Raw genomic sequence first — 14,569 nt, forward strand, 5'->3', positions numbered from 1 at the left:
TGTGTGACTTTGGGCAAGTCACTTAACCCTGTTTGCCACAGTTTCCTCATCTGTAAAATGAGCTAGAGAAGGAAATAGCAAACCAGTATCTTTGCCAAGAAAACCCCAAATGGGGTCACAAAGAGTCAGACATGACTGAACAACTACAACAATACCTGTTTTATATCAGGTCACAAAGAATCAGACATGATTGAAACAATAGAACAACAAAAGGGATTCTGAGGGATTGTAATGTGTGATTCCATTGCTATAGCTAGCCTTATATGTAAGAAAAGGAGGTGACTGCTTCTGGAGGGGTTTGATTATGGGACCCAGAAATGGTCTTTGTCCGCCAACCCAACATCACATGCTTCCTGAGGTCTAAAACTCCTTCATTGAGGGGTAAAGTTTTCCATTTCACAATTAGAATTAATGTCTAGGGTACAGATACCCCTGGGAAAATGTCACCATCATCCCAGTCATTCAGGCTTATTTTTGATCAATCAATCAGGTTTGAATGTCTAGAGAAAAAAGGGAGGGTGACCCAGGATAGAGTCTTAGGAAACATTCACGGTTAAGGGAAATGATATTTGATTCTTTAAAATCCTGTCTGTTCTAGCTTTGACATATCCCTTCTGTCTATTTCCTTCTTTCCATCCCTCTTGCTGCCACTCCATTTTAGGCCATCTTGACCTCTCCCCTGGACTACCAAAACAGCCTCCTAAATCCATCAAATAAGCATTTATTTGGTGATGTGCGTATGTACTTGCCCCATTCATTACCAGATTACTCTCCCTAAATCACAACTGTAGTCATGCCAACTCCTACCCCTTTGCCTACTGAAAAAAGGCCAAATTCAGGAACACAAAAGTGTCAGAGTTGAGAAGGACAGGAGCAGCCATCTAGTCTGACCTACATCCAAAAGGGAATCCCCTCTACAATACATCAAACAGTATGAAGATCTTGAGTAGGGAATAAGCCACTGTCTCTTGAGACATCCCATCCCAGACTTAGAAATTAGAAACTAATTAGAATGAGTTTTTAATTATTGGAAAGTTTTTCTTTACTTCACATCTGCCTTCCAGCTTCCAGATGTTGCTCCCAGGTCTGTCCTGAGAAGTGACACTAAACAAGGCTCATCACATTTCCACATGTCAGCCCTTCAACTATGTAAAGGCAGGTATCATGCTTCCCTGCCCAAGGTCTTTCTCCAAGTTAAACACCCCAAATTCCTTCAACTGAACTGCATATTTAGGCCCTTCACCATCGTGGTCACCCTCCTCTGGTTGCTCTTTAGATTCTCAGTGTCTTTCCTAAGATGTGGCACCTAGAACTCAACAATATACTTTGGCTGCTATCCAGCAATCTCTCTAGATAGACCTAGGAATAATGTTTTAACAAAGCCTAAGATTGCATTCTCGATCAGAGTTGGCTTATATTGAAATTGTGGTAATAGTAGCAGGAGTAAAAGTGCTAAGAGAAGGAAGAGGAAGAATGGTAGTAGTGATGGTGGTAGTAGCAATAGAAGTGGTAGTAGTGGTGGTGATTACAATCACCATCAAGTAGTAGTAGTAAGAGGAGGAGGAGGAGGAGGAAGCAGGCACTCACAAAAGAAGTGATACAAGGACTCTCTCAAGGTTTCTCTGAAGAACTTTGGAATCGATTGGGAGACATGGGAGACACTGGCACAGGACTGCCCGGCATCAAATGTCCTCATCAGAAAAGGGGATGCTCTGTGAGCAAAGCAAAATTGCAGTAGCTCAAAAGAAACATAAGAGCAAATTTAGAGACATCTCTATCCCAAATGTTCAAATGGACTATTTGTGTCTGACCTGACTATTTGTGTCTAAGTTCATGTTGGTCTGATCTGCCACAGGCAGACACACTTTACCTTGACCCCAACATAGTGATGTCATTTGGGTCTTCAAGAATGAAGGACAACAACAGTAGTAGTAGTAGCAGTAGTAGTAGTAGTAGTAGTAGTAGTAGTAGTAGAAGAAGAAGAAGAAGAGAAGAAGAGGAGGAGGAAGAAGAGGAAGAAGAAGAGGAAGAAGAACAAGAAGAAGAAGAAGAAGAAGAGGAGGAGGAAGAAGAGGAAGAAGAAGAGGAAGAAGAACAAGAAGAAGAAGAAGAAGAAGAAGAAGAGGAGGAGGAAGAAGAGGAAGAAGAAGAGGAAGAAGAACAAAAGAAGAAGAAGAAGAAGGAGAAGGAGAAGGAGAAGGAGAAGGAGAAGAAGGAGGAGGAGGAAGAAGAGGAGGAGTGATGGTAGTAGTATCAGCATTTATATAGTACTTTAAGATTTACAAAATGTTTTACAAATGGTATCTCATTTTATCCTTATAACAGCCTTGAGAGGTATTATTATCTGCATTTTACAAATGAGTAAACAGAGGAAAGCAGAGGTTAAGTGACTTGCCCAGAATCATATACCTAGAAAGTGTCTGAGGATAAATTTGAACTGATGTCTTCCTGACTCCAAATCTGGTGCTCTATCTAGTGCTGCACCTAGTTATCACCCTAAGTCTGTTAAAACTCCCAGATCTTTTTTCAGATGACCTGCTGCCTAGCCATACTTCCCCTTATTACACTTGGGAATTTGATTTTGGAACCTGTGTCAGATTTTACATTTATCTGTATTAATTGTCATATTATTAGGGTTAATCAGGTTCTATTCTATTGATATATTTTTAAATCCTGCCTGCTATTTGCCACTTATGATCCTTTACCTTCTGGTCCCAGCTTATCTCTCCAGGCTGACCACACATTTCTTCCTCACTCCCATCAAACTAAAATACTCACCAGTCCTGTCCTATTCCTTCCTACCTTCAGGACTTTGCCTCTCTTTCAGTGGACATCTCCATCATCTTCACCTCTTGAAGTCCTACCCATCACAAAAGTCACAGCTCAGATACAAGGCCTTCCCTTCCCATCTCCAGCAGCACTTTGATTATGCCCCTCTTTTCTAGCATTTGTCACATTCTATTTTGTATCATTATTATTTGCATACATGCCTCATTTCACCAACAGGATTGTAAACCCCTGAATGTCAGGGATTTAGTTTTTGTTTCACAACATATACTGTGGTAATCTGGATACAGTAGGTGTTCAATAAATGTCCATTTAATGGTTTATAAACCTGTAGTGAATAATCGCTTCTCCACTAGAGTATTAACTGAGAATCACAAATGGCATTTTGGATGCATTAAGTCTTTAGCCACGGGCATTGTTAGGTGTAGAGTACAATGTTGATCCAAACACATGTGTGTTGGTTTGGGTATATGTCAATCAATCTATTAAAAGTATTTACTTGGTGCCCACTATGTGCCAGGCACTGTGCTAGGCACTGAAGATACAAAAATAAAAACAGAACAAAACCAGCAATAGATAAGGAAGTCATCTATTTTGTCCAGCAATAATTAATGCTCCTCTTCTCCTTTGGGTAATCAATCAATCAATAATCAGTCAATAAGTTTGTTAAGCCTCTACTATATGTCAGGCACTGTGCTAAAGTACCCAAACACTTCCTTCTTTCAAAGCTCAGCTCAAGTATTTCATCCACAATGATTTTGCTAGCTCTCTTTGATGTCCTCCTTTCCTGTGTCCTACTCCTATGCTACCCAATAATGCCCCTAATTATTTACAGAGTACTGACCTGGAAGCCAAGAGCACTTGAGTTCAAATTCTACTTCAAACATTTACTAGCTCTGTGACCCTGGGTGGATTATTAAACTTCATCAACCTAAGAAGAGGATAATAATAGCATATACAATACTGAGATGGTGTGAGGACAAAATAATATATATAAAGTACTCTGTAAAATATCATATTAAACATTAAACATTAACATTAAAATGCCAGATGACATTTACTATTTTCCCTTCCACATCATGGAGGTTAGGGTGTGGAGCCCCCACATAAATCCACATAAAATTTTTTGGTCCTTCCTTCATACCAGAGAAGAAGTCTGAATTATTGTGGCATTAAAGGATAAAATATGTTGATGTTATATGATACTATATGTGTATTTCATGCATTTCTGAGTTTCTAAACTTTTTTGTGTTGTCTGCTGGCTTTTGTGTGTCATCTGTGGCTTCCCCAAAACTCCCCAAAAATTCCCATTTAATTTCTTATGCTGACCCATGATATATCAAGCCATGATGAGGAAAGTTGTGATGTGGAAGGGAAAACTAACTTCAGTATTACACATTAAAATGCCATATATTCGTTATTGTTATTACTGTCTTATGCCATTTGTTTTTGCATACATATTAGTCTTTTCTCCTAACTAGATTGTAAGTACCTTGAGGATAGCAGACTTGTTTTATACTTTAAAGCTTCTAACAGAGGACCAGAGATATACAAGATGTTCTAAAGCAGTGATGTCAAGCTCAAAGAAAAACAGGGGTAAAAGGGTAGGGTAGGGGGGTTAGAGGATCCCTAAAGGCTGCATATTGACTTTTTAAAAAAACACACCTTAACATTAATTTTGTTTTATTTATTTTTTAATTTTGTTAAGTATTTTCCAAATATGTTTTAATCCAGTTAGGCCTCATACACACTTTAAAGTGTTGCAGTCCATGTGTTTGGCACCTCTGTTCTAAGGGGTAAAAGAGTTTTTAGTCAGTTTTTAGCTCAGACACCAGTGGTCTTTAACTCAAATAATCCCTTGTTTATTACCTTCTATCCCTTCTTGAAATATAATTGATCTCCTTTAGTATTAAGGAGACAGAGAAGAGGGTGGGGAACAGGGATGTTATTTGAGTGATTCTGGCCCTATGATCAAAGACACCAGAGCAGATATCTCAGGTATAACCTTGGCTTTCTTGATTTTGTAACCCCTGCAGGAGCTTCTTCAGGAGCCATAGACCTCTTGCCTTCTCCCAGTGCAGCCACCAACTGGACAGTTGGACTTCAGGTGGACAATAATGACATGATCTTCAAATTCGATGGCAAGCAGGGTGCAAAGATTCCAGATGGGATTGTCCCCAAGAATTTAACAGACCAGTTCACAATCACCATGTGGATGAAACATGGCCCAAGCCCTGGAGTGAGGGCAGAAAAAGAAACCATTCTCTGCAATTCAGATAAAACTGGTGAGTCTCTGTCATTTTTCTTGACTTCCCTTAAGAGTTTTGCTCTGTAAGTTCTGAGGCGGACATGAATGATCCCCAGATTAAGTGATTATTGGAACGGAGAGTGGAAACAACACGGAGAGAAAGGTGACAGCGATATGCTCTTCAATATGCTTACATATCTATCTTCACTCTGCTTAGCTCTCATGCCCACTAGTGCAGTAACATCAAAGGAGATGCCCACTGACCCATAAAGAGTTTGAGGCCATTATCTCAGTCTCATCAGCACCAAGTTCTTATCATCTGAGATAACAAAGTAATAACACATGAGTAGTACCAAGCAACATGAAAGCTATAGGACATAGGTTCTAGCTATACAATGCAAAGTCCTACAGGATGTTATTTAAAGTTGTCATCCTACTTTTATTTTTGCAAAGTGTTTTCCCATCTATCATCTAATTTGATATTTCAGGACCCTTCCTTCTCCTCCCCCACCCCCACATATACATACCCTGTGAGGTCAGTAGAGCAGTTATTATCATTCCCATTGTGCAGATGGTCATTAAGACAAAAATTAAAAAAAGATCCATGACCTGCCTAAAGTCATATGGTTAATTACTGACAGAGCCAGAACTCTGAAGTTCCAGGCTCTTTTCACTAGAGCACATTACCTATATTTGTTCAGTGTAGACAATGGAAAAAGATAATTGAACCAATTAAGAAAAGGTAAGGAACAGTTTTCTTGATTTTTCGGCATTAATATAGATAGAATAAACTCTTTAAAGTTTTAACATTTAACATTTACTTTCCTCCTTTGACCTGGAAAACTCCTTATATCTTGTCCTTAAGTTGAGACAGAGTCCCTCCTTTTTGTCTGATGAATTTTTAAGCATTGATAAAGAGAATTAAGGCTAATTGCCCTGATAAGAATTAATACCTGACATCAGCTGCCAAAACTTTGGTTGTTTGTAGTTGAATTTCTGAGCAATGTGTGTTTAGATGGAGATGGCTCTGTTCCATCCTAAAACTCTTTAGCTGAAAACTACCCCTTAGATAGATCCAAGGTCTCTCTAAGCCCTGAGATATGACCATCCCTTCCTTGAACTCTCTCCCTACACTTCCAAAGATAAAGACTTGTTCTGTACAAAAAATATCAGAAATAATGTGTGATAATAACTAGTATTATCTAGTGTCTAAACTTTCTCTATAGGGATGCTATCTGTAATTTATAGTCTCAGCTAGTTAGTCAGGACACTAAAAAGTTAAATGGCTAACCCATGGTCACACAAACAATGTTTGTCAGAATTAGGACTTGAACCCATGTCTTCCTACCTCACAGGCTACCCCTGTATCCATTGCCCCATGCTGTTTCTAGATTAGCATTGATAAAGGCTTTAAAGTTGTCAGAGTGCTTACCATAAATTATTTCAATTAAGCTTCACAATGGCCCTTTAATGTAGGAACTTCAGTTTTAATACATGAGGAAACTGATGTTCAGAGAGGTTAATTTACTTGGTAATTTAATAGTTAGGAGGCAGCTAAGTGGCTCAATGGACAGAGCCCTGGGCCTGGAGTCAAAAAAACCTGAGTTCAAATCTGGCCTCAGACACTTACTAACTGTGCCACCCTGGGCAAGTCACTTAACCTCTGTTTTAAGCCACTGAAAAAGGAAATGGCAGATCAGTTCCAGTATCTTTGCCAAAAAACCTCATGGAAAGTATGATAAACAAAGTCACAAAGAGTTGGATACAACTGCATAAATGAACAACAAATTTAACGGTAATTACCAGAAACAGGATTTGAATGTCATTCTTGCTGACTCCAAGCCCAGCACTAACGGTGTGGCACAAGGAAAAATCACCATTTAAATTGTGATTACTTAAGTATACCAAACTGGAGCCTCAGAAATTATCAGAGTGCTCTGACCAATGACTCAAATCTAACAGGCGGATTGAGGCCAAAATTCATGTCCCTGTGTTTGATGTAGATCCTCAGATAAAAGATAGCACTGAAAAGATATCACTGATTTAGAGGTTAAAGCATTCTGACTCAGTCATCAGATACCTATCACTGTGCTAGGAAGTACTGGCCATAAAAAAAAAAAGTCAAGTCAAGGTCTCTCCTTTTAAACAGCTTTACGATTTTATTCACTAGATAAAATGAACATAGTATGTGACAATTAGAAAATAAGGACTAACTTTAAATGCAGTAGGAGTTCAGCAAAAGGAGGGACTAGAGTGACTTAAAGCAGTTAGATGGAATATTGGAAAATACAAGTTAAGGACTGAATGATGGATAGGATTTTGATAGTGGTTGTGGGGGAGAAGGTGATAGGGAGGGCATTCCTAACAGAAGAATGGCATTTAAAAAAAAAAAAGGTTTAGAAGATAAGAATGAAAAAATGAGTAAGGTCTGTGCAATGACGGTAAGTAAACTGGAAGCCAAGGTTAGGTATAGGAGATCAGTAGGAAGGTAAGATGGAGCCAGATTATAGCAACGCCTGAATGATAGGCAGAATTTTATTGATTAAGAGGACCCTGATGAATAGTAAGGGTGACAGTATGAGATTTAGATTACCACTCCGGAGAACTGCAAATGGTGGAATCTTTCAAGTATAGCCAATTTGGCTAAATTACTATGGACAGAGCCATAGCAAACAATGATAAGCCATGTAGGTTTCATACTGTTGTCCTTTAAAGTATCTACACTGGAATTCAAAGGGGGTTGGTCAAGTGATACATGAAAATAATCGACAGAAGAATTATTAGAGAAGATAGTTCACTCAGCTCTTGTTAGGAAGCTGAAGAAGAAAACTGATCCCTAAATTAGTAATTCTTCCAGATTTAGAAAACACCCACAATTATGTTAGAAAGTATATTATGTAAATTATACCCAACATAGTAAGAGATCACATGAGCTTTGAATGTCCTGGAATGTACATTAGAGATAGTGTAGGGCAGGAAAATGTAAAATCTGTTTCTTTAGTTAGTTGAACTGTGTTCAGCAATCCAATTAAAAGCTTATTCTCTGAGGGACCTAAAGATACTAGCTTCTGTATTTCTTTCCTATTTTTTTTAATTTTTTCCCCCAGAAATGAACCGACATCACTATGCCCTCTATGTGCATAATTGCCGCCTTGTCTTCCTTTTGCGGAAGGACTTTGACCAAGCAGATACCTTTCGACCAGCAGAATTCCACTGGAAGCTGGATCAGGTATTTACTACTCTCCACTTTGTTGATCTCTTGACTCTGCTAGAGTTCCAAGATTGGTCTAGTTTGCACCAGTGACCATTAACAGCAGGATCCCAGGTTTCCAGCCTTTTTCTTAGGTTTTAAAAAAGGTTTTAAAATGTCAGGTCTGTCTTGTAGCAGCAAAAAATTATTGTTAGGGATAGAAAATAGCAACTTAAAGTACATAGTCTGTAAAAGTCACATTGTTAAAACTAGACAAGGTGTGGAATTTCTTAGGCTCACATGTTGGTAGCCGCAAGGAAAAGAGAACATTTTGGTGTCAATGGTTTAATTGCATTAGTTTAATTTTTTTCAGTTAACAAAAATCTACCTTCTGTCCCTCCCATCTCCTATGACCCCATTGAAAAAGAAAAACCAAACCATCATAACAAAAATGCAGTCAAATAAAACAAATCTCTGTATTAGCCAAAAAATATATGTCTCAATCTGTACCCTGAATATCATCTGTCTGTCAGGAATTGGACAACATTCTTCATCAAGAGTACTCTAGAATGGTGGTCAGTCATTGTATTGATCACAATTCTGAAGTCTTTCAGAATTGTTTGTCTTTACAATCTTGTTGTAATTGTATTGTTTTCCTGATCCTGCTAGCTTCTTTCAGCACTAGTTCATACAAGTCTTCCTAGGTTTCTTTGGAACTGTACTTATCATAATTTCTTACAGTACGATAGTATCCCATCATATTCATATTCTATAATTTATTGAGCCATTCTCCAATTGATTGGCAGCCTCCTTGGTTTCTAGTTCTTTGCAACCACAAAAATTGCTGCTATAATGTTTTTTTACACATAGGTACTTTCTTCAAACTCTTTGGGGCATAGACCTAGTAGTAGAGTCACTGGGTCAAAGGATATACACAATTTAATAACTTTGAGGACATAGTTATAAAGTGCTTTCTAGAGAAGCTGAACTAATTTCAACTGTATCATGAATTGTTAAGATAGATATTGTTATAGGGTTTCCCCAGCTCAACACATCTTGGTAACATCAAGGTTCATTGATTCCTCATACCTGTATTGCCAGTCTCTCTGCTCTTTAAAATATCATGGTTGATATCAAACACGTAACTAGTTGAACAGAGAAAGAGCCATGGAAGAACTTTTCTACCTAGCTCACTAGTAGAGGAATGGTACCCAAATGGGTCACAGGATTGAGGGGCAACTTTCCAATATTGAATGGGAGAGGACCCTTCTGATTCAGTGCTACAGACTCAAATAGTAACCTAGACTGATTTGAAGGGATGGCTTTAGAATCAGAATCTCCACATTCTAAACCTGCAGAAGTAGCCATAGGAGGATGGGGCTGGGACTAAGGTCTGACCCCACGCTCCAGCAGGAGGATTGGTACCTGGAAGCAATGACCTAGTTTGACTAGAAATAGCAGGTATGGTTTGAGCCATTCCTGGAGTGTTTGCTCTTAACCTGTACTTCTTTTCCCTTTCCAGTAAGCCATAAGTCAGAAGCAGCCTATACTGGCTCTCTAGTCTAGGTCTCCCCTTTTCCAAGGGTAAACCAGTAAGGGATTGTAAGAACAACCCCCCCAACCTCTCTGGTCAGCATCAAATAAAAGGTTTCTTTTCTGGTGAGCAAGGAAATGATCAGGAACCTATTTCTTACTCTCTCCTTCCTTTCCTCTTTCCATTCTTCCTTCATTCTCCTTCTCTCCCAGTGCTAAGAGTTGGGAAGTCCTTGTGCTTTTGAGTTCTGGCAGGCCCTATTGGACTCAGGATAAATATTAATAAGTTGTATGTCTTTCCTTCATATGTATAATGGGTATCATATTTCTTGCCTTCTCAATGGATGGGGGAGTAGCTGGAAGAAGAAAGAGGATTCAGAACTGAAAACAAATTTTTTAAAATTGAAATAACAACATGTTTTCAAATAATTATATGTTTTCTACAATTAGCATTACTGCTAAAGATTCTATTTTCATTTTTATAGATATCATTTTTGATAGACTGGCCTGTATATTTCTGAGATAGGAATTCTCCTAGAGTTTATATGCTCATGATCCTCAATCAAATACCTCTATCTCTAGAGGACCATAGGGTCATTATTTCATAAGGCAAAGCCACGTGAGGGTGCTGTGACCAGGGCTTAAGAGATCCCAAGAATCCTATGACCCCAAAAGATGTGGGGGTACAGCAGACACTATACTGAGGGGAATTCCCTTCTCTTCTAGCAGGTTACATAAGCTTATCTTCAATCCAAATGATTGTATATGGTGTGAGTGCGTTTTATATCCCAGCCATCATTTCTTTCTTTGGAGCTTTGCTGTCATTCCTCATATGATGGTACAGTGTTAGTTTTGGTGACAGGAGGCTCAGAGCAATAACTTCAGGTCTTTGATGAAAACATTAACATGGAGGAGGAGTGCCAAGTGTTCCTCTGTAAAAAGGAAAATCTGTGACTTATTCCTGTTTCCTGATTTTTTATCACAAGGACCATTGCATTAGAGTTTTCAAAGAGAACTGAAGTAACTTGTTGGAATCAGAAGCTTTGAAATGTATGTTTCTCACTGCTTCCCACTCTCTGGGCTGTAGCTGTGTATCACCCTGTTTCCCAGGTGACTGAGTTACTGGTGGAAAGATCTGACTTGAAGTTATTATCACAGTTGTGATTGATTTTTAATGGGGGAGAGGGGAGGGAGGAAATAGGACTATTCTTTTCTGCAGCCTTGAATATCAAAAAGGCATCTTAAGAATTCCAGCAAACAAAGGGAGGTACAGAGTAGCACAGAGGATAGAGAATTCATCCTGAAGTCAAGAAGACCTGAGTTCAAATATTGCTTCAGACCCTTAGTTGTATGACCCTGGGACAAGTCACTTAACATCTAGTTGCTTCCGTTCTTCACTTGTAAAAGGTAGATAATAATAGCACATACTTCATAGGGTTGTCATGAAGAACAAATAAGATACTGTTTGTTCAGCATAATGCTTAGAATAGTAGGTTCTTAATAAACACTTGTTTCTTTCCTTCCAGAGAGAACAAGATTGTGAAAAATACCCCTTTTAAATACAAATAGACCCTCTAAAGTTTGCAACATTATTTCAGATCTCTCATACATGTATTTACCCAAATCTCAGCCCTGCTGCCCAATAATAGTCCTCTTAAATTAGGAAGTCAGTGAAGTAATTTTTAAGAATCCCCCTAACTTCCTTTTATTATCCCTTTCCCCTTCAGGAATTCTCCTACTACCTCCCACCTCCCTCCATTCTCCTGTACCTTCATGCTGCCCTGTGAATGACCAAAGTATCTTCACTGCATTGCCCTCTCTCTTAAGGTCTGCCCTCCCTCTGTTTCCTCCCTTCTATCTCTAGTGCCTTATGTTCCAAAATTAGTTCCTTCACATCAAAGTCCCCATTTCCTCTGAACTGGGGTTTTAGCTAAAGGTTAAGAGAAAAGCCTATCAGTAAAATGTAAATGACAGCAAGGCTCCTTACGATTTCTAGTAGCATTTGCATTTTAAAAGAAAAGCTACTCCCTTAACCCCAGTACCTCTTTAATTAATGGAGAAATTTCAGTAAAGAATTGCATAGCCTTAGGGAAGGTCTGAGGATCTGGCCTTCATCTACAAGTAATGTTATTGTTCAGTCAAGTCCTACTCTTCCATTGTGACCCCATTTGTGGTATTCTTGGCAAAGATACTGGAGTGGTTTGTAATTTCCTTCTGCAACTCATTTTACAGATGAGGAAACTGAGGCAAACAGGGTTAAGTGACTTGCCCAGGGTCACACAATTATTTACTGAGGACAGATTTGAACTGAAGTCTTCCTGACTGTACTACATACCTGCCTTTTATCTACAGGTAGCATTGGCCATTCTGTGGATCTATGACTGTATGGAAGGTTCTATTTACATTGATCCTGTCTTAACTGTAGATGACCATGGGCTATGATGCCCATTCTCTTGCCAGTTAAAATAGAATTGCAATAGAATATGAGGTCTTTGAGGGCAATCTTTGTATCCCTAATTCCTAGCATAGGACCTTGCATAAAACAGATGCTTGATAAATGTTTGTCAAGTCATCTTAAAATGTTTAATTATTGTTTATGTGCTTCCATAGCAACCCAAACCCTCCTCCTAAAAGTGCTGTATGGAACAGTGTATATTATATGTTGGGGAGGTGGTGATGGGAGAGTGAGGAGAAAGGTAGGACTTGGAGGGTGATCTTCCTGAATTCGAGGTCAAATCTCTACTATGTCATACTGTTACTTAACCTCAGCATGCCCCCAGGCAATGTTCTAAGCCTGTAAGTTTTAGAACAGTTACTCTCTGTAATAGCTGTGGTAGATCTGGACACCAATGAAAAAATGCTAGCTTCTGGATTGTCCTAGAACTATACCACATAGACTTTTAGTACTCTTATGTACAAGACACAAGGGCAAGGTTTCCAACGTACTAATGCCTAAGCCACTCCAAGTCATTAGAAAGCTTTTAAAATTATGAAAAGGGACAAATGTGCCAAAAAGCACCCCAGTTGACTTGCTGGGGACAGCAAATGTTTAACTGAGGGGAGAATGGAATCAAAGAATTGATCAAATGACCCCTGCTCAGTTGAGTTTCCCTCAGCTCACTTGAGGAAATTAAGGATTTAAGGGACAGGAAACAAAGACAGTAAGATATTAATGTCTTGAGGGAAGTTTAATGGAAGGTTTAGACTTCTTGTTCCACTAGGAGATATGAAGAAGCTCCTCCATTATTGGAGGAATCTGATGAAATAATAGTGTCTAGCCATTGATTGGTTAAAGGATTATCCATACCCTTGGTTGACCTTAAAAAGCTATCCAGCATTGTAGACAGAGATATCCTCTAAGGAGTCAAGAGGGGAGTCTTCCTTGGATGTCAAAAAAAAAAAGACAGCTATGGAAGAAAATCCCACCTCTTGATAGAGAATTTCTCTTTGCCTACTTTTTTTTATTTTACCCAGAGTCTGGTGTATCTATGGCTGGGGGTGTATATGGCAGGATGGGGGTAAAGGAGGGAGGATTGGTTCTTTTTATTATTGTTTATGCTCTGCCATTTAAGTAAATGCCTTTGCTTTGAGCTAACTGTGTCAAGAGGTTGACTATTGCAAATAAATTCATTAGTGGGGGCTTGCAAGATAAATTTTTAGGTATGTAGACCCACAAAGTACATTGAACTGGGTGTGGCCTTCTTTCAAAGAACCTAATCTATCGTCCAGAGAGACTGGTAAATATGTATACACAAATGTTTCCTCTCTGCCACACATGTAATGAGAGAGAGAGAGAGAGAGAGAGAGCAAGATGGAGATATAGATAGATAGATAGATAGATAGATAGATAGATAGATAGATAGATAGATTTAAACAAATTCAACAAATATATGTATATATGTTCATATATAAATATATGGGTATATATGTGTGTGACTATACACATATATAGATGTCTATGAAAGAAATAAGGTGAATTAAAACTTAATTGATAGTGATATTTTTCTAAGATTCTTATTATACTGCTTAAGGCAGCTAGAAATGCCCTGGGATGTTTCCAATTGATGAGAATGATTGATATAACCATATGAAGTCACTGAGTTTGGAATTAAAATTACGTAAGAGAAGAAAGCCAATTTCTGAGGGGAATTCACAAGGAACATCCAACCTTTACATTGATTCATGTTTTTGAATTGTGCACAGAGATGATCTGAGTGTTTGCAAATGAGATTTCTCTGATGATCTTTATTGTCCTATTCAAAATAATCATGTTTAATAATGTTTTTTTCTTTTATATTACTATCACTTCCCTTGTCTGTTTTACATATGTATGTATATGTGTATATATCTATATCTATATGTGTGTGTATGTGTATACATCCTTATTTACATATTTTGAAATCAGGAGTTGTTGATGAAGCAAAAAAAGTTTTATTTTCATCATGAAACTATCATGTTGGGTCAGTTTTCTCCATGATAGGCAAAACTTAATTTCAAAACAAAAATTTCCTCAAAAGCAACCAGAACATCAGACCTGATCCCACAACACTTTGTTCCTTTTTCATACCCATCATGTTCCATTTTGTGTCAGTATTTTTTTTTTACCTGTCTTTCCTCTCCTGTTAGGTTATAGGCTCCTTGGGGTCAAAGACCATGGTTCATTTTGGTTTGTATTTCCATTGATATTTAGCACAATGCTTTATACATAGTAAATCTTTCTTTAATTAAATTGACTCTGGATCAAGGCTTTGTCTCTGACAAGAACACTAAAGGATAGGTAATGGTTATGGTTTCCTATAATATTACTCTAC

General features: G+C 38.3%; 1 protein-coding gene across 1 annotated transcript in view; it reads left to right on the forward strand.

Annotated features, from left to right (window-relative positions):
* Positions 1-14,569, forward strand: part of CLSTN2 (calsyntenin 2) — a 225,360-nt gene that overhangs the window by 85,589 nt on the left and 125,202 nt on the right. Inside the window, exons 5-6 of the mRNA XM_020986139.2 lie at positions 4,824-5,072; positions 8,143-8,264. Of these exons, the coding sequence (XP_020841798.2) occupies positions 4,824-5,072; positions 8,143-8,264 (371 nt within the window). The remainder of the gene's footprint in view (positions 1-4,823; positions 5,073-8,142; positions 8,265-14,569) is intronic.

This window comes from Phascolarctos cinereus, unplaced genomic scaffold (genome assembly GCF_003287225.1).
Source record: "Phascolarctos cinereus isolate Bilbo 61053 unplaced genomic scaffold, phaCin_HiC Scaffold_726;HRSCAF=1367, whole genome shotgun sequence".
Lineage (NCBI taxonomy): Eukaryota > Metazoa > Chordata > Mammalia > Diprotodontia > Phascolarctidae > Phascolarctos > Phascolarctos cinereus.